The 20981-nt window shown below is 48.8% G+C and overlaps 1 protein-coding gene across 1 annotated transcript in view; it reads left to right on the top strand.

Moving 5' to 3' along the window:
• LOC139250737 (ribosomal RNA processing protein 1 homolog A-like) overlaps positions 1 to 20461 on the top strand; it is a gene marked incomplete at its 5' end in the record, with an annotated part of 37681 nt that extends 17220 nt beyond the window's left edge. The window contains 3 exons of the mRNA XM_070873106.1: positions 1987 to 2124; positions 7602 to 7668; positions 20202 to 20461. Coding sequence (XP_070729207.1) covers positions 1987 to 2124; positions 7602 to 7668; positions 20202 to 20392 — 396 coding nt within the window. The remainder of the gene's footprint in view (positions 1 to 1986; positions 2125 to 7601; positions 7669 to 20201) is intronic.
• Between the last annotated feature and the right edge of the window lie 520 nt (positions 20462 to 20981).

Raw genomic sequence — 20981 nt, 5'->3', positions numbered from 1 at the left:
GTAGAGGAACAAAGGGACCTTGGAGTGCATGTCCACAGATCCCTGAAAGTAGCAGGCCAGGTAGATAAGGTGGTTAAGAAGGCAGACATAAGAATGCTTGCCTTTATTAACTGGGGCATAGAATACAAGAGCAGGGAGGTTATGCTTGAACTGTATAAAACACTGGTTAGGCTGCAGCTGGAGTACTGCGTGCAGTTCTGGTCACCATATTACAGGAACGATATGATTGCACTGGAAAGTGTACAGAGGAGATTTACAAGAAGTTCCCGGGAGTGGAGAATCTTAGCTATGAGGAAAGATTGGATAGGCTGGGTTTGTTTTCCTTGGAAAGAGGAGGCTGAGGGGAGACCTCATTGAGGTGTATAAAATTGAGGGGCCTAGATATAATGGATAGAAAGGGCCTATTTCCCTTAGCAGGGGACATAAATTTAAAGTAATTGGTAGAAGGTTTGGAGGGGATTTGAGGGACATGTCTTCATGCAGAGGGTTGTGGGGGTCTGGAACTCACTGCCTGAAAGGGTGGTAGAGGCAGAAACCCTCACCACATTTAAAAAGTACTTGGATGTTCACCTGAATTGCCGTAATCTACAGGGCTACAGACCAAGAGGGATTAGGCTGGATAGCATCTTGTTGGCCGGCTCAGACACGATGGGCCGAAATTGCCCTTCCGTGCTGTAAATTTCTATGATTTATATCGACAGCATCCATAGACATTCCCCTGTCCACCATATTCCTCAATACATTCAACACACGCAGCAGACTGCAAATTAACATTAATTGGTACCCACTGGGAGCAAACTGAGTTGGCAAGAGAGGGCAGCCCGGCTGACCTGGGCTGTGGGGGACCCTGGGGTCTGTCGCCCCGCTCTGGGGGGCCCGTCGCCCCGCTGTGGGGCCCGTCGCCCGGCTGTGGGGGACCCTGTGGGGGGCCGTCGCCCGGCTGTGGGGGACCCTGGGGGTGCCCGTCGCCCGGCTGTGGGGGACCCTGGGGGGGCCCGTCGCCCGGCTGTGGGGGACCCTGGGGGGGCCCGTCGCCCGGCTGTGGAGGACCCTGGGGGGGCCCGTCGCCCGGCTGGGGGGGCCCGTCGCCCGGCTGTGGGGGACCCTGGGGGGGGCCCGTCGCCCGGCTGGGGGGGCCCGTCGCCCGGCTGTGGGGGACCCTGGGGGGGCCCGTCGCCCGGCTGTGGGGGACCCTGGGGGGGCCCGTCGCCCGGCTGTGGGGGACCCTGGGGGGGCCCGTCGCCCGGCTGTGGAGGACCCTGGGGGGGCCCGTCGCCCGGCTGGGGGGGGGCCCGTCGCCCGGCTGTGGGTGACCCTGGGGGGGCCCGTCGCCCGGCTGTGGGTGACCCTGGGGGGGCCCGTCGCCCGGCTGTGGAGGACCCTGGGGGGGCCCGTCGCCCGGCTGTGGGGGACCCTGGGGGGGCCCGTCGCCCGGCTGGGGGGGCCCGTCGCCCGGCTGTGGGTGACCCTGGGGGGGCCCGTCGCCCGGCTGTGGGTGACCCTGGGGGGGCCCGTCGCCCGGCTGGGGGGGACCCTGGGGGGGCCCGTCGCCCGGCTGGGGGGGACCCTGGGGGGGCCCGTCGCCCGGCTGGGGGGGACCCTGGGGGGGGCCCGTCGCCCGGCTGGGGGGGCCCGTCGCCCGGCTGGGGGGGCCCGTCGCCCGGCTGTGGGGGACCCTGGGGGGGCCCGTCGCCCGGCTGTGGGGGACCCTGGGGGGGCCCGTCGCCCGGCTGTGGGGGACCCTGGGGGGGCCCGTCGCCCGGCTGTGGGGGACCCTGGGGGGGCCCGTCGCCTGGCTGTGGGGGGCCCGTCCCCCCGCTGTTCCTTCGATGTTTCATCTCCACCTGCGCTGTCAGACTGGGGGGGTATTGCACAGGGAGGGGCGGAGACCTGGAGATTACGGGCTCACGTGTTTAAATGGTTAGTGATTTGAGCGACGGTGTATTCCAAGTCTGGAGTTTTATTGACACCTCACTGCATCCACAGGGTGACGCTGGACCTGCCGTTGCGATGAAGTCAGCAGTGCCCGATGAGCTTGTGAAGTTTGAGGGCACTCCTGTACCAAAGCCCATCTTCTTCAAAAAAGCGAGAAGTGCTGAGCTTGCTCCCAGACGCTGTAAAATGGTGAGGGTCTTTCCTTTCAATTCTCTCTGATCACATTAGATGGGAGAGGGGATGTCTGCGGAACACTGACTCCCAGCTGTGTGGGACAGCTCTCTGCTCCGGTGTCGGGAGTGTGAAGTGACCTGGAGCCAGGCAGCTTGTGTGACACTGGGAGATGCTAGGGGTTTCATCCTGCCCTGGCTCCCCACTCATTGCTTGTGATCAGACAGCAAGGCAGCCTTCAGGCCAGGACAGCAGCATAAGTGACCCCCCATTCAATTCGTTCTTGGCTGTGTGACCATGGCTGCAAACAGCGCAGGATGTTAATCATTGGGCCTGCATTGCTTGTCTTCCAGATCTAGTGTCAGGATTGTGGCAACACATGGGGCAGAACATCATGGTGTGTCGGGCTGGTCCCAGTTTGCACAATCCACCTCGCTGTCGCTGTCGACCTTTTCAGTTCACTTGTTGCTGTCGGCTGGTGTTTGAGACCCTCCTCCTTCAAGGGTGGGGGTGGTGGGGCTCTCCCTCTCTCCTCAAACCATTCACTATCCCACCCAGTCTAATCCCACACTCCCCCTCTCCTCAAACCCTTCAATATCCCACCCAGTCTAATCCCACTCTCCCCCTCACTCCTCAAACCCTTCAATATCCCACTCTTCCCACTCTCCTCAAACCCTTCAATATACCACTCTCCCCCTCTCATCAAACCCTTCAATATCCCACTCTCCCCCTCTCCTCAAACCCTTCACTCTATCCCACCCTGTCTAATCCCACACTCTCCCTCTCCTCAAGCCCTTCAATATCCCACCCTATCTAATCCCACTTTCCCCCTCTCCTCAAACCCTTCAATATCCCACCCAGTCTAATCCCACTTTCCCCCTCTCAAACCCTTCAATATCCCACCCTGTCTAATCCCACACTCCCCCTCTCCTCAAACCCTTCAATATCCCACCCTGTCTAATCCCACTCTTCCTCCTTACTCCTCAAACCTTTCAATATCCCACACTCCCCCTCCTCAAACCCTTCAATATCCCACCCTATCTAATCCCACTCGCCTGCTCACTCCCCTTGCCTTTCAATAGTTTTGATGAAGCAAGGTAAATAGTTTTTTTACACCGCTTCAAGTTAGTGGCAGAAAATTCCATATTCTGAGCCTTTCTGTTAAAATAAATAAAATGCTTCCCCATTAATTTTTATGATTGTTTCCACTGGTTGGTGAGGGTGCAATTTAACAATCACAATTTACCCTATCGTATCCCTTCATTATCCGGCTCACCTTTTAACCGTCTCAGCACTTGTAGAAAAAGTCCTCATTTCTCAATTGTTGCCCCTTATTCCAGCTCACATTTTAATGATCTAAATGCGGGATCTTTCTACCCTTCCTACAATGGTGCCTGAAACAGTCTCGATCCTCACTGCAGCTCTTCCCCGGTTTAATATCACTCCTTTCCTTTTGTACTCGAGATACAGACCGAGGAATCTGTCCTGATCTACTTTGCCAAACTTCATCTGAGCGCCCCCCCCCCCCCCCCCCCCCCTCTGCTCTAGCCCTGCACTTGCATCTTTCTCTAGTTTCTCTCTGATCTCCCCTCTTCATCTCTCCACGCTCATCTTATCCATGAGACCCACTCCCTTGGCCCTATTCCCACTAAACTGCTGACCACCCAACTTCCTTTTCTGGCTCCCATGTTAGCTGACATTGTTAATGGTTCTCTCTCCTCGAGTACTGTCCCCCTCTCCCTCAAATCAGCCATCATCACCCCCGTCCCAAAAAAACAACCCTTGATCCCACTTTGCTTGCTAGCTATCGCCCCATCTCCAACCTCCCTTTCCTGTCCAAAGTACTTGAACGTGTTGTCGCCTCCCTAATCCATGCTCATCTTTCTATGAATTCATTGTTTGAATCCCGTCAATCTGGTTTCCGCCCCTACCACAGTACTGAAATGGCTCTCATCAAAGTCACAAATGACATCCTTTGTGAGTGTGACAAAGGCAAACTATCCCTCCTCATCCTTCTGGACCTGTCTGCAGCCTTTGACACAGTTGACCACTCCATCCTCCTCCAACACCTCTCCACCATCGTCCAGCTGGGTGGGACTGCACTCTCCTGGTTCCATTCTTGTCTATCTAATCGTAGGCAAAGAATCACCTGCAATGGCTTCTCTTCCCACCCCTGCATCGTTACCTCTGGTGTCCCCCAAGGATCTATCCTTGGTCCCCTCCTATTTCTCAATTACATGTTGCCCCTTGGCGCCATCATCCGAAAACACGGCGTCAGTTTCCACATGTACGCTGAGACACCCAGCTCTACCTCACCACCACTTCTCTCGACCCCTCCACGGTCTCTAAATTGTCAGATTGCCTGTCCAACATTCAGTACTGGATGAGCAGAAATTTTTTTCAATTAAATATTGGGAAGACTGAAGCCATTATCTTTGGTCCCTGCCACAAACTGCGTTCCCTAACCACTGACTCCATTCCTCTCCCTAGCACCTATCTAAGTGAGGATGAACAAGGCTGTTCGCAACCCAGGTGTCATAATTTACCCTGAAATGAGTTTCCAGCCACACATCCACGACACAACTAAAATCGCCTTTTTCCATCTCCGTAACATTGCCTGCCTCCGCCCCTCCCTCAGCTCTTCTGCTGTTGAAACCCTCATCCATGCCTTTGTTACCTCTAGACTTGACTACTCCAACTCATGACCAGCCTCCCACATTCCACACTACGTAAACTTGAGAATCCAAAATTCGCTGCCCGTGTCCTAACTCACACCAAGTCACGATCACCCATCACCCCTCTGCTTTCTGAGCTACATTGGCTCCCAGTTAAACAACGCCTCGATTTCAAAATTCTCATCCTTGTTTACATGGTCCATGGTCTTGCCCCTCCCTATCCCTCTCATCTTTCAGCCTATCAATTCCACAAGATGAGCAGTGGTAGACATTTAAGGAGATATTTCATAACTTGCAACAAAACTATATCCCACGAGAAGGAAAGACTAAGAGAAGGGATAACCATCCTTGGCTAAGGAAATAAAGGATGGTATCAAATTGAAAACAAAGGCATACAATGTGGCCAAGACTAGTGGGAGGCCAGAGGATTGGGAATTTTTTTAAAAGCATAGAACGATAAAAAAAAATTATTGAGAGGGAAGATAGATTATGAAAGTAAACTAGCATGAAATATAAAAACAGATAGTTGAGTTTCTACAGGTACATAAAAAGAAAAAGAGTGTCGAAAATAAATGTTGGTCCCCTGGAGGATGAGACTGGGGAATTAATAATGGAGCACAGGGAAATGGCAGAGACGTTGAACAAATATTTTGTATCCGTCTTCATGGTAGAAGACACTAAAAACTTCCCAATAGTGGATAATCAAGGGGCTATAGAGAGGGAGTAACTTAATACTATCACTACAGAAGTAGTACTCGGTAAAATAATGGGACTAAAGGCAGACAAGTCCTCTGGCCCTGATGGCTTACATCCTAGGGTCTTAAAAGAAGTGGCTGCAGAGATAGTGGATGCATTGGTTGTAATCGACTAAATTTCAGCATGGTTTTATGAAAGGGAAATCATGTTTAACAAATTTGCTGGAATTCTTTGAGGAAGTAATGAGCAAGGTGGATAAAGGGGAACCAGTGGATGTGGTGTATTTGGATTTCCAGAAGGCATTCGATAAGGTGCCACATAAAAGGTTACTGCATAAGATAAAAACTTACGGGGTTGGGGGTAATATATTAGCATGGATAGAGTATTGGCTAACTAACAGAAAACAGAATCGGGATAAATGAGTCATTTTCCGATTGGCAAACAGTAAACTAGTGGGGTGCCACAGAGATCAGTGCTGGGGCCTCAACTATTTACAATCTATATTAATGACTTCGATGAAGGGACTGAGTGTAATGTAGCCAAGTTTGCTGATACAAAAATGGATGAGAAAGCAAATTGTGAGGACACAAAATCTGCAAAGGGATATAGACAGGCTAAGTGTGTGGGCAAAAATTTGGCAGATGGAGTATAATGTGGGAAAATGTGAGGTTATCCACTTTAGCAGAAATAATAGAAAAACAAATTATAATTGAAATGGAGAAAAATTGCAAAGTGCTGCAGTACAGAGGGACCTGGGTGTCCTTGTGCATGAAACACAAAAAGTTAATATGCAGGTACAGCAAGTGATCAGGAAGGCAAATAGAATGTTGGCTTTTATTGCAAGGGGGATAGAGTATAAAAACAGAGAAATCCTGCTACAACTGTACAGGGTATTGGTGAGGCCACACCTGGAGTACTGCGTACAGTTTTGGTTTCCTTATTTAAGGAAGGATATACTTGCATTGAGGCTGTTCAGAGAATGATTCACCAGGTTGATTCCGGAGATGAGGGGGTTGACTTGTGAAGGTAGGTTGGGTCTATACTCATTGGAGTTCAGAAGAATGAGTGGTGATCTTATCAAAAGATATAAGAAAATGAGGGGACTCGACAAGGTGGATGTAGAGAGGGATAATTACACTTATGGGGGAAACTAAAACTAGGGAACATAGTCGTAGAATAAGGGGCTGCCCATTTAAAACTGAGATGAGAAATTTCTTCTGAGGGTTGTAAATCTGTGGAATTCTCTGTCCCAGGGAGCTGTGGAGGCTGGGACATTGAATACATTTAAGGTGGAGATAGACAGATTTTTGAGCGATAAGGGAGTAAAGAGTTATGGAGAGCGGGCGGGGAAGTGGAGCTGAGTCCATGATCAGATCAGCCATCATCTTATTAAATGGCAGAGGAGGCTTGAGGGGCCAGGTGGCTATTTCTTATGTTCTTATGTCTTCACTCCTCAAATTCTGCCCTCTTGAACATCCCTCATTATAACTGCTCAACCATTGGTGGCCGTGCCTTCAGCTGTTTGGGCCCTAAGCTCTGGAACTCCCTTCCTAAACCTCTCCACCTCTCTTTCCTCCTTTAAGACGCTCCTTAAAACCTACCTCTTTAAACAAGCGTTTGGTCATCTGCCTTAGTTTCTTCTTTTGTGGCTCGGTGTCAAATTTATCTGTTTTGTCGTGTAACACTGCTGTGGAGTGCCTTGGGACATTTTAATATGTTAAAGGCGCTATATAAATACAAGTTATTATTGTGCTGCGATCTTTAATGACCCGTGTGTCAACACACCAAGGTCCCTCTGCTTTGCTACTCCATTTAAAACCTTGCAGTTTGAGATATTTCCTCTCCTTGTTCTTGCGTGTGTGTTTCTGCTTTGACCTGGACCTGCCAGCCTCCCTGCTCCCCTGCTTTCTATCTTCCAGTTTCAGTTCCTGGTTTGTTTCGGCGCTGTTTGACGCTGTAACTTTTCAACCGTCTTTTCTGTGTTTCACCAATGCTGAAGGTGCCGACTCCCGGGATCTCGTTCCACGGGGCCTCCTGCTCCCTGCCCCCAAGCCCAACATCTTGTTTTTACCGATTGGGCCCAGTGCATTATTTGAAAGTGTGTTTTTTCCCCTGCTGCCACAGGTTAACACCATGCCCTCCTCCAGTGCAAAGAAAGTACGGTTTGGGCTGAAAAAGAACACGACAGCAGGTAAAGTGTCGCAGTAGGCCTGACAGAGTTACTGAGCGCTGACGTTCGTGCAGGCCTATCGCCCACACTTTGGACAGGCTGCTAAATGAGCTATGAGTGCTGGCAAGAAGCAGCTTGTTGTCTCGGTTAGTTACAGCTAGGACACCCATTATTTTGGAATCAGGAGCGGGGCAAAGTACAATGCTGGCAACAGTCTGGCAGGGCTACAGGCGAACGGTGCAGGGGTGAGGCATTTGTACAGAAAGAGGTCCCCACAGCCTATCATGGCTTGTGGGAGCAGCCTTGACATGCGGCTGGTGGTGTGGTTGGGATAGGCCCATGGCGATAGGGCATTGAGCACGATTGCTGGGTAATTCCTAGTGGATCATGTGCGTAGTTAGGACTTTGTCACCATGTATGTCAGGGTCAGTGCTGCAAAGTGTTTGAAGGGATGTGTTAAAGCCAGCAAGGAGTGGTCCTTCTCTCACTATAATAGGCTGTGTAACATTCTTCCAGTGTCCAAATGGCTCCAAGTGCTTGTTCTGCAATGGGACTGAGTCACACAGGTCCTGCAAGCACATTTTAGGGAGCTGGGACAGATTAAAAAGCAGGACCTCAAAGGAAGTAATCTCTGGATTAGTCCCGGTGCCACGTGCTCATGAGTACAGAAATAGGAGGATAGAGCCGATGAATGCGTGGCTAGAGAGAGGGTGCAGGAGGGAGGACTTTAGATTCCTGAGGCATTGGGACTGTTTCTGGTGGAGCTGGGGCCTGTATAAGCCGGACGGGTTGCAACCGGAAATGACGTCCCTGCAGAGAGGTTTGCTAGTGCTGTCGGGGAGGGTTTCAACTAATTTGGCAGGGGGATGGGCACGAGGATGTGGCATTAGAAAGGAGAAACAAGGTGCACAAAGGATTGGGAGAGACAGATAGCACGAGAGTAAGGAATAGTATGCTACCAATCCAGTCAGTTTAACTTTGGTGGGGAAGTTTTTAGAAAACTTTGTTCAGGATTATCTTAACAGTTACTCGGACAAGTGTGGATTAATTAAGGAAAGGCAGCACAGATTTGTTAAAGGCAAATCGTCTTTAACCAACTTGATTGAGTTTTTTGATGAGGTAACAGAGGGTTGCTGTGGTGTATATGGACTTCCAAAAGGCGTTTAATAAAGTGCCACATAATAAGCCTGCAACAAAGTTGAAGCCCATGGAATAAAAGATACAGTGGCAGCGTGGATATGGAATTGGCTCAGTGACAGAGAGTAATGGTGAAAGGTTGTTTTTCGGACTGGAGGAAGGTGTGGTGTTTCCATGGGGTCGGTACTGGGACCACTGCTTTTCTTGATGTATATTAATGACTTGGACATGGGTGTATGCGCACAATTTCAAAATTTCCAGATGACACAAACCGTGGAAGTATAGTGAACAGTGAAGAGGATAGTGATAGACTTCAGGAAGACATGGACAGGCTGGGAAATGGGCGAACACGTGGCAGATTAAATTTAACGCAGAAAAGTGCGAAGTGATACATTTTGGTCGGAAGAACGAGCAGAGGCAATATAAATTAAATGGTACAATCCTAAAAGGGGTGCATGAACAGAGAGACCTGGGGGTATATGTGCACAAATCGCTGAAGGTGGCAGGGCAGATTGAGAAAGCGGTTCAAATGGCATACAGGATCCTGGGCTTCACACATAGAGGCGTAGAGTACAAAAGCATGGAAGTTCTGATGAAGCTTTGTAAAACACTGGTTCGGCCTCAACTGGAGTATTATGTACAATTCCGGGCTCCGCCCTTTAGCAGGGATTTGGAGGTCTTAGAGAAGGTGCAGAAAAGATTTACGAGAATGGTTCCAGGGATGAGGGACTTCAGTTATGTGGATAGACTGGAGAAGCTGGGGTTGTTCTCCTTGGAGCAGAGATGGTTAAGAGATTTGATATGAAAATCATAATTGGTCGAGACAGAGTAGATAGAGAGAAACGCTTCAAGACTAACCTGATTGAATTTTTTGAGGAGGTAACCAGGAGGGTCGATGAGGGTATTGCATACGATGTGGATATGGATTTTAGCAAAGCTTTTGATAAAGTCCCACATGGTAGACTGGTCATAAGTTAAAGCCCATGGGATCCAGGGCAAAGTGGCAAGTTGGACCCAAAATTGGTTCAGAGGCAGGAAGCAAAGGGGTAATGGTTGATGGTGTTTTTGCGACAGACGCAAAGTATTCATGAAGAACCAAACCCACATCTTCCGCCTCCACACACACATTACCCTCGTGGATTCTAATAGGCCCTACCCTTTCTTTAGTTATCCTCTTGCTCTTAATATATTTATAAAATGTCTTTGGGTTTGCCATGATTTTACTTGCCAAGAATTTTTCAAGCTCTCTCTTTGCTTTCCTAATTTCCTTTTTAATCTCACCCCTGTATACTCCAGAGATTCTGTAGTATTTAGCCCTCGATATCTGTCATAAGCCTCCCTTTTTTTCTAAATTCTACCCTGTATGTCCCTTGACATCCGGGGGGCTCTAGATTTGTTAGTCCCACCCTTTTTCTTTAAGGGCACAGATTTGGAGTGAATCCTACGGATCTCCTCCTTGAATGCCTCCCACTGTTCTGACACTGATTTATCTCCAATTAGCTCTTTCCAGTCCACTTTGGCTAAATCTCATTGCAGCTTAGAAAAATTGGCTTTTCCCCAATTTAGAACTTTTATTCCTGGTCTTTCCTTGTCCTTTTCCATAACTACCTTAAATCTGACTGAATTATGATCACTAGCACCTAAATGCTCTCCGACTGATACCCCTTCCACCTGCCCAGCTTCATTCCTTAAAACAAAATCCAGAACCGCTCCCTCCCTTGTTGGGCTTGCTACATGGCTAAAAAAGTCTCTTGAATTTTAAGAATTCTGCACCCTCTATACCCTTCACACTAATTTTGTCCCAGTTAATATTAGGATAGTTGAAATCCCCTACTATTACTGCCCTATAGCTTTTGCACTTCTCAGAAATGTGCCTACATATTTGCTCTTCTATCTCCCTCTCACTGGGGGTCTATAGTAGAGTGACTGCCCCTTTTTTATTTTTCAGTTTGGCCCATATGGCCTTGTTTGATCTCTTCTTTAATCAATACTGGGACCCCCCCCCCCCCCCCGTCACCCCCAACTCCCTTTTTACCCCTCTCTCTATCCCGTCTGAAGATCCTGTAACCAGGAATATTGAGCTCCCATACCTGCCCCTCTTTTAGCCATGTCCCTGCAATAGCTATAATATCATACTCCCAAGTGTCTACCTGTGCTCTCAGCTCATCTGCCTTATTCGCTATACTCCTTGCATTGAAGTATCTACCATTTAGTACAGATCTCCTTGTTGACTACTTTCTGGCCCTTGTTTCCTCTATCCTTCAAGTTCACTTTCTATATTTTTGCTTCACTCCCCTCCCTACTGAATCTAGTCTCGGGTTCCCATCCCCCTGCCAAGCTAGTTTAAACCGTCCTCAACAGCACTAGCAAACCCCCCGCGAGGATATTGGTCCTGGCTCTGTTGAGGTGCAAACCGTCCGACTTGTATAAGTCCCACCTCCCCCAGAAACGGTCCCAATGCCTCAGGAATCTAAAGCTCTCCCTCCTGTACCATCCCTCCAGCCAAGCATTCACCTGCTCTATCCTCCTATTTCTGTACTCACTAGCTTGTGGCACTGAGAGTAATCTGGAGATTACTACCTTTTGAGGTCCTGCTTTTTAATCACTCCCCTAGCTCCTTAAACTCTGCCTGCAGGACCTCATCCCTCTGGACTGCAGGAGGATATCAATCGACTGGTCAGGTGAGCAGAACAGTGGCAAATGGAATTTAATTCGGAGAAGTATGACGTAATGCACTTGGGAGGGCTCATCATAGGCAGTCCCTCGGATTCGAGGATGACTTGCATCCACACTAAAAATGAGTTTTCAGGTGACTGAAGAGTCCTATGCGGGACCGACAGTCTCTGTCACAGGTGGGGCAGACGGTGGTTGAAGGAACAGATGGGTGGGATGCCTGGGTTGCCATGCGCTCCTTCCACTGTCGACAATTGGCTTCAGCTTGCTCTCGGCGAAGAGACTCGAAGTGTTCAGCGCATTCCCAGATGCTTTTCCTCCACGTTGGGCGGTCTTGGGCCAGGGATTCCCAAGTGTCGGTGGGGATGTTGCACTTTATCAAGGAGGCTTTGAGGGTATCCTTGAAGCGTTTCCTTTGCCCACCTGGGGCTCGCTTGCCATGTCGGAGCTGTGAGTGGAGCACTTGTTTTGGGAGACTTGTGTCAGGCATACGGACGATGTGGCCCACCCAGCGGAGCTGATAGAGCGTGGTTAGTGCTTCGATGCTGGGGATATTGGCCTGAGCGAGAACACTGACGTTGGTGCACCTACCCTGCCAATGGATCCTGCCATAAGGAAAGGGTATCTCCATTAAGTGGTAGGCCACTTAAAAGTGTAGATGAACAAAGTGCTTTTCCACAGATCCCTGAAAGTAGCAGGCCAAGTGGATAACAAGGTTAAGAAGGCATACAGAATGCTTGCCTTTATTGGCCGAGGCATAGAATACAAGAGCAGGGAGGTTATGCTTAAATTTGGTTAGGTCACAGCCGGAGTACTGCGTGCAGTTCTGGTCGATAGATAGGGCATGATTGCACTTGAGAGGGTTCAGAGGAGATTTATTAGGATGCTGCCTGGAATGGAGAATCTTAGCTATGAGGACAGATTGGATAGGCTGGGTTTGTTCTCATTGGAACAGAGGAGGTTGAGAGGAGACCCCATTGAGGTGTATAAAATTTTGATGGGTCTGGATATAGTGGATAGCAAGGGCCTATTTTCCTTGGTGGAGGGGTCACTTACAAGGGGGCATAGTTTTAAGGTGGAACGTTCAGAGGGGATTTGAGGGGAGGCTTCTTCATGCAGAGGGTTGTGGGGGTCTGGAACTCACTGCCTGGAAGGGTGGTGGATGCAGAAACCCTCACCACATTTAAAAGGTGCTTGGATGGGCACTTAAAGTGCTGTAACCTGCAGGATTACGGAACTAGATCTGGTAAGTGGGATTAGATTGGCTAACCTCTTGTTGGCTGGTGCAGATACAATGATGAGTACTGCAGGGAATCGAATACATAGAAAATAGGTGCAGGAGTAGGCCATTCGGCCCTTCGAGCCTGCACCGCTATTCAATGAGTTCATGGCTGAACATGCAACTTCAGTACCCCATTCCTGCTTTCTCGCCATACCCCTTGATTCCCCTAGTAGTAAGAACTACATCTAACTCCTTTTTGAATATATTTAGTGAATTGGCCTCAACAACTTTCTGTGGTAGAGAATTCCACAGGTTCACCACTCTCTGGATGAAGAAGTTTCTCCTCATCTCGGTCCTAAATGGCTTACCCCTTATCCTTAGACTGTGACCCCTGGTTCTGGACTTCCCCAACATTGGGAACATTCTTCCTGCATCTAACCTGTCTAAACCCGTCAGAATTTTAAACGTTTCTATGAGATCCCCTCTCATTCTTCTGAACTCCAGTGAATACAAGCCCAGTAGATCCAGTCTTTCTTGATATGTCAGTCCCGCCATCCCAGGAATCAGTCTGGTGAACCTTTGCTGCACTCCCTCAATAGCAAGAATGTTCTTCAAGTTAGGAGACCAAAACTGTACACAATACTCCAGGTGTGGCCTCACCAAGGCCCTGTAAAACTGTAGCAACACCTCCCTGCCCCTGTACTCAAATCCCCTCGCTATGAAGGCCAACATGCCATTTGCTTTCTTAACCGCCTGCTGTACCTGCATGCCAACCTTCAATGACTGATGTACCGTGACACCCAGGTCTCGTTGCACCTCCCCTTTTCCTAATCTGTCACCATTCAGATAATAGTCTGTCTCTCTGTTTTTACCACCAAAGTGGATAACCTCACATTTATCCAGGTGGCCATCTCACATATGGCCAGAGTGATCTCCTGGACTAATTTCGATCACCTGGATGGGTCGGAGAGGAATTTTCCCAGATTTTTTCCCCCCAATTGGCCTGGGTTTTGATCTGTTTTTTTTGCCCCTCCCAGGAGATCACATGGCTCCGGTTGTGTAGAATGTTTAAGTGTAACGGATGTCTCAGTTGTGTGGGGCGGACTAGTTGGGCTGGGTGCTCTTTGCCTTTCTGTCATTGTTCATAGGTTTATATGTAACCTTCAGGGCTGCTAACCGAGGGCCGTGCGGCTCTTTGTCGGCAGGCGCGGATGCGATGGGCTGAAATGGCCTCCTGCACTGTAAATTTCTATGTTTCTATTGGCGGAAGGGTCGATAATCGGGTCACAGATTTAAGGTGATTGGCAGAAGAACCAAAGGGGACATAGGGAAAAACTTCTTTACGCAGCGAGTGGTTAGGATCTGGAATGCACTGCCTGAAAGGGTGGTGGAGGCAGACTCAATCCTCGATTTCAAAAAGGAATTGGATAAGTACCTGAAGGAAAAAAATTGTAGGGCTCTAGGGAAAGGGCAGGGCAGTGGGACGAGCTGAGAGTCGGCACGGGCTCGATGGGCCGAATGGCCTCCTGTGTTGTAACCATTCTGATTCTAGGCCAAGAAATATACTGCCCCATGGAACTGAGCCACACTGCCCAGGAAATTTACTGCCCAGTGTGAGACTGAGCCAGACAGGCTGAAAGTCGGATTGAACCATAGCTGGAAAGTGGGTTGGAGCTGATGTCAGAGACATGCCGTGTGGCAGGAGCTGAGGAGCATCCGATGAAGAGCACTGCTTTGTAATTTTGGGCTGGCAACATAGTGACTATGGTGGTTGGTGGTGGAGATGGGCGCTTGAGTGCTCTTGAAAGATATATGGAGGATGTGTGACGAAACGAGGAATATGAAGAGGCTTCGGATGGAGTATTGGGACATCATGGGTGACGAGGTGTGGGTGGGGAAGCCATTGGCGAAGATTATGTGGCAACGTTGGGTCAGGCAAGGGTCAAAGGTAGGCTGGAGGTGAACCCCAGGAGAGGTGGTGGAAGGTGATATGGAGACATGCTCTGTGCTGAAGGTGGAGAGGGCAACAGGGAGCGATTGCTTGCCACTGCTACTGCTAGGGTCTCTGACCACGGCATTGTGGCTGCATGGGAACCAGGCTGAATTTGAAACCGGTTGTGGGAACAGGTTAAGAACATAAGTAGTAGGAGTAGGCCATACGGCCCCTCGAGCCTGCTCCACCATTCAATAAGATGCATGATGCACTATCCCCATATCCCTTGATTCCCTTAATATGCAAAAATCTATCCATCTCTGTCTTGAATATACTCGACTGAGCCTCCATAGCCCTCTGGGGTAGAGAATTCCAAAGATTCACCACCCTCTGAGTGAAGACATTTTTCATCAGTCCTAAATGGCCAACCCCTTATCCTGAGACTGTGACCCCTAGTTCTAGACTCCACTACCCGGGGGAAACATCCTCCCTGCATCTGCCCTGTTAAACCCTGTAGGAATTTTGTGTGTTTCAATGAGATCACCTCATTCTTCTAAACTCGAGAGAATATAGGCCTAGTCTACTCAAGCTCTCCTCATAGGACAATCCCCCCATCCCAGGAATCAGTCTGGTGAACTTTCTTTAAGGCGGAGATGATTTTTGAGTGATAGGGAACAAAGGGTTATGGGGAGCGGGCGGGGAAGTGGAGCTGAGTCCATGATCAGATCAGCCATGATATTGAATAGCAGAGCAGGCTTGAGGGGCCGTGTGGCCTACTCCTCCTATTTCTTACGTTGCACTCTCTATGACAAGTATATCCTTCCTTATGGATGGAGATCAAAACACTGTGCACACTACTCCAGGTGTGGTCTCGCCAGGGCCCTATATAATTGCAGTAAGACGTCTTTACTCTTGTGCTCAAATCCTCTTGTAATAAAGGCCAACATACCATTTGCTTTCCTAATGGCTTGCTATACCTGCATGTTAACTTTGTGATTGGTGTACAAGGACACCCAGATCCCTCTGAACACCAACATTTCCCAATCTCTCTATTTAAAAAATACTCTGCTTTTCTATTTTTCCTACCAAAGTGGATCACTTCACATTTCTCCACATTATGAGCCCAAATTTCCCCAAGATTGCTCCGCATTTTTTGGAGCAACTTGATTTTTCTGGAGTATCTTTTTAGTTGCAATTCTGGCCATTTAATTTGCGCCAGTGTAAGTGAGTTAGTTAGGTTTTTTTTAAAGTTTAGTTTTTTTTCCAAAAGGGGGCGTTACCAGCCACTTACGCCTGTTTTGGCCATTTAAGCGAGTTTGGCCAGCAAATAGTTGCTCCAAACTAACTTAGGCCAGAATAAGTGTCCAGTTTTGTATGTTAACGACAGGGCGAGACGTGAATTAGCTAGAATAGACTGGCGAATGATGCTTAAAGGGTTGACGGTGGATTGGCAATGGCAAACATTTAACGATCACATGGATGAACTTCAACAATTGTACATCCCGGTCTGGAGTAAAAACAAAATGGGGAAGGTGGCTCAACCGTGGCAAACAAGGGAAATTAAGGATAGTGTTAAATCCAAGGAAGAGGCATATAAATTGGCCAGAAAAAGCAGCAAACCTGAGGACTGGGAGAAATTTAGAATTCAGCAGAGAAGGACAAAGGGTTTAATTTGAGGGGGAAGTTAGAGTATGAGAGGAAGCTTGCTGGGAGCATAAAAACTGACTGCAAAAGCTTCTATAGATATGTGAAGAGAAAAAGATTAGTGAAGACAAATGTAGTCCCTTGCAGTCAGATTCAGGTGAATTCATAATGGGGAACATAGAAATGGCAGACCAATTGAACAAATACTTTGGTTCTGTCTTCACGAAGGAAGACACAAATAACCTTCTGGAAATATTAGTGAGAAGGAGGAACTGAAGGAAATCCTTTTTAGTTAGGAAATTGATGGGATTAAAGACCAATAAATCTCCAGGGCCTGATGGTCTGCATCCCCGAGTACTTAAGGAAGTGGCCCTAGAAATAATGGATGCATTGGTGATCATTTTCCAACAGTCTATCGACTCTGGATCAGTTCCTATGGACTGGAGGGTAGCGAATGTAACAGCACTTTTTAAGAAAGGAGGGAGAGAGAAAACGGGTAATTATAGTAGTGGGGAAAATGTTGGAGTCAATTATTAAAGATGAAATAGTAGCGCATTTGGAAAGAAGTGACAGGATCAGTCCAAGTCAGCATGGATTTATGAAAGGGAAATCATGTTTGACAAATCTTCTGGAATTTTTTGAGGATGTATCTAGAGTGGACAAGGGAGAACCAATGGATGTGGTGTATTTGGACTTTCAAAAGGCTTGTGACAAGTTCCCACACAAGAGATTGGTGTACAAAATTAAAGCACATGGTATTGGGGATAATGTATTGATGTGGATAGAGAACTGGTTGGCAAACAGGAAGCAGTGAGTCGAGATAAACGGGTCCTTTTAAGAATGGCAGGCAGTGACCAGTGGGGTGCCACAGGGCTCAGTGCTGGGACCGCAGCTATTTACAATATACATCAACGATTTAGCTAAAGGAATTGAGTGTAATATCTCCAAGTTTGCAGATGACACTAAGCTGGGTGGCGGTGTGAGCTGTGAGGAGGATGCTATGAGGCTGCAGGGTGACTTGGGACAGGTTGGTGAGTAGGCAAATGCATGGCAGATTCAGTATAATGTGGATAAATGAGAGGTTATCCACTTTGGTGGCAAAAACACTAAGGCAGAATATTATCTGAATGGCGGCAGATTAGGAAAAGGGGATGTGCAACGAGACCGGGTGTCATGGTACATCAGTCATTGAAAGTTGGCATGCAGGTACAGCAGGCGGTGAAGAAGGCAAATGGCATGTTGGCCTTCATAGCTAGGGGATTTGAGTATATGAGCAGGGAGGTCTTACTGCAGTTGTACAGGACCTTGGTGAGGCCTCACCTGGAATATTGTATTCAGTTTTGGTCTCCGAATCTGAGGAAGGACGTTCTTACTATTGAGGGAGTGCAGCAAAGGTTCACCAGACTGATTCCCGGGATGGTAGGACTCACATATGAGGAGAGACTGGATCGACTGGGCCTTTATTCACTGGAGTTTAGAAGGATGAGAGGGGATCTGATAGAAACATATAAAATTCTGATGGGACTGGACAGGTTAGATGCAAGAAGAATGTTCCCGATGTTGGGGAAGTCCAGAACCAGGGGACACAGTCTAAGGAAAAGAGGTGAGCCATTTAGGACCGAGATGAGGAGAAACTTCTTCACTCAGAGAATTGTGAACCTGTGGAATTCCCTACCGCAGAGAGTTGTTGATGCCAGTTTGTTGGATATATTCAAGAGGGAGTTAGATATGGCCCTTACGGCTAAAGGGATCAAGGGGTATGTAGAGAAAGCAGGAAAGGGGTACTGAGGGAATGATCAGCCATGATCTTATTGAATGGTGGTGCAAACTCGAAGGGCCGAATGGCCTACTCCTGCACCTATTTTCTATGTTTCTATGAAAATATGTCATATGCTTGCTCAAAGTAATTAAGTTTATGTACTGGAGTATATTCTATAGACTGTCAACATTATTTCCTTAGCACTGCAAACAGTGGCCTAAATCTCCCTGTGTACACGCTCCATACTGCCGTGTTGCCTTAGGAACTGTTCAGGGAGCGGAGGAAGGCAGCGGCCGGCCTGTGCGGCAGGCCACTCAGCCCGGGATAGGGGCTGCGAAATCGCGTCGTCCCTTCGGCCAGGGATCGGGTTACCCGGAGATAGGATGTGCGGGGAGGGCCAGCAGCTACTACGCACATGCGCAGACTCCACTGCGCACATGCGCAGTTGCCGGCACTCTTTTCAGTGCAGGGCTGTAGCTCCACCCACCTCTGCTGCGCTGTGCCGAGTCCAAAGCAGGCCTGATCAAGGTGGAGAATACCGAGGTAAATATTACGAGCGCTTTTCATTCTAGAAAGTCGTTCTACGGGTCGGTCCAAACTTGGAACCTGTATTCCATTTGCCATGTTCTTTCCCACTCACTGAGCCTGTCTATATCCTCTTGAAGAATCTGCATCCTCCTCCCAACTTACATTCCCACCTAGCATTGTATCATCAGCAAACTTGGATATATTGCATTTGGTCCCCTCGTCCAAATCATTGATATAGATTATGAATAGCTGGGGCCCAAGCACTAATCCTTGCGGCACCCCATTAGTTACAGCCTGCCAACCTGAAAATGACCCGTTTATTCCTACTCTCTGTTTTCTCTCCGTTAACCAATCCTCTATCCATGCTAGTATATTACTAGGTTGTAAATCTGTGGAATTCTCTGTCCCAGAGAGCTGTGGAGGCTCGGTCATTGAATATATTTAAGGCAGAGATAGACAGATTTTTGAGCGATAAGGGAGTAAAGGGTTATGGGGAGCGGGCGGGGAAGTGGAGCTGAGTCCAAGATCAGATCAGCCATGATCTTTTGAATGGTGGAGCAGGCTCGAGGGTCCAAATGGCCGACTCCTGGTCCTATTTCTTATGTTCTTACCCCCAATCCCATGAGCCCTAATTTTGTTCAATAACCTCTTGCATGGCACCTTATCGAATGCCTTCTGAAAATCCAAATACACCACATCCACTGGTTTCCCCCTTATCTATTCTGCTTTCGACCTCAAAAAAACATTGTCAAACTTGATTTCCCTTTCATATATCCGTGTTGGCTCTGCCTGGTCGTCTTATTATTTTCTTAGTGCCCTGTTACCACGTACTTAATAATAGCTCCTGGCATTTTCCCTACTACTGATGTCAGGCTAACTGGTCTGTAGTTCCACATCTTCTCTCTTCCTCCTTTCTTAAATAGCGGGGTTACATTAGCTGCCTTCCAATCCGCAGGAACCGTTCCAGAATCTCGGGAATTCTGGAAGATGATAACCAATGCATCCAGTTTGCGGTTGGGGAGACGGGCATTGGGTTGGGCAATGATACTGTTGATGAACCTTGGTGTGTACGGCTGGGCTCATGTTGGGTCCATAACTAGAGAGGGAAGAGGGCTTTTTCAGAAGCTGGGTGACGGAGGCAGCTTTCAGAGCAGAAAGGGCATCCCCCACAAAGTTGAATGGTTGGTCAGGATTTGGCTGATAAAGCTGTCAGGCATTTAAGAGATCAGATGATAGAAATATAGGCAGGAATTGCTGTGTGTTGGATAAGACCAGTGAGAGTCAGTGTGTGTGGCACTCGTACCCCAGTGAGAGTCAGCGAGTGTGGGACCCGTACCCCAGTGAGTGTGGGACCCGTACCCCAGTGAGTGTGGGACCCGTACCCCAGTGAGTGTGGGACCCGTACCCCAGTGAGTGTGGGACCCGTACCCCAGTGAGTGTGGGACCCGTACCCCAGAGAGTGTGGGACCCGTACCCCAGTGAGTGTGGGACCCGTACCCCAGTGAGTGTGGGACCCGTACCCCAGTGAGTGTGGGACCCGTACCCCAGTGAGCATGAGGTGGGTGGAGAAAGACAGTATTTTTTTAAACCATGTGTAACTGTCAAATTAAGAAGCTTTACTGTATTTATATTAAAAAAAATAATTTCTGACTTTTCAGAATTTAAAAGGACAGACAAAAGTATTTTGGTGAGCCCGGAGGGAACTTCCCGCATCGCGTTCGACCCTGAGCAGAAGCCTCGTCACGGTGTGCTGAAGTCCAACGCAACGCCAACCTGTTCCCCCAGCCTCGGAGCCAAGTGGGCCCCGTTCACAGCGAGGAAACGACCCACGGCCACTGACTTCTTCTGAGTGTCCCACGGCAGCCTTTCTATAAATACCATTTATATTTTGCAGTAAAGTTTGTCTGATGAACTTCGAGTCGTGCCAGTGTGAGTTGCGGAATTTGTGTTTGTTGTCTCGTTTGGGAGAATGCTGTCAGTGAGGGAGAGGGGGGGGATGGGAGGTGGGAGGTGGAGAGGAGGAGGAGAAAGGGCTGTGTGTGGGGAGGGGGGAGCAGTGTCGGGGCAGTACTGAGGGAGCGCCACACTGTCGGAGGGGCAGTACTGAGGGAGCGCCGCACTGTCGGAGGGGCAGTACTGAGGGAGCGCCGCACTGTCGGAGGGACCATTTTGCAGATGAAAGATTAAACCGAGGTGCCGTGTGCTCTCAGGTTGATTCCATGCTCACTATTTCACTCATGCCATGACCAGCATTCTCCTTTGTGTTGATCAGGTATATGGGAGAACTTCCTGCTGTTGACCCCGATTGTTGGCACTCCGTTGCCAGTTGCTGTGTTTGAGGCACTTGTTCTTGTAAGAGCTATTATTCTATGTCCGGGAGCTGCCTGTCTGGTTAACGGCCGTCGCTCATTCCTTTGCTCGTTCCCATTGAATTGCTG

The sequence above is a fragment of the Pristiophorus japonicus genome, unplaced genomic scaffold (assembly GCF_044704955.1).
Source record: "Pristiophorus japonicus isolate sPriJap1 unplaced genomic scaffold, sPriJap1.hap1 HAP1_SCAFFOLD_417, whole genome shotgun sequence".
Taxonomy (NCBI): domain Eukaryota; kingdom Metazoa; phylum Chordata; class Chondrichthyes; family Pristiophoridae; genus Pristiophorus; species Pristiophorus japonicus.
The sequence above is the reverse complement of the archived record's forward strand: the minus strand, read 5'-3'. Positions and strand labels throughout refer to the sequence as shown.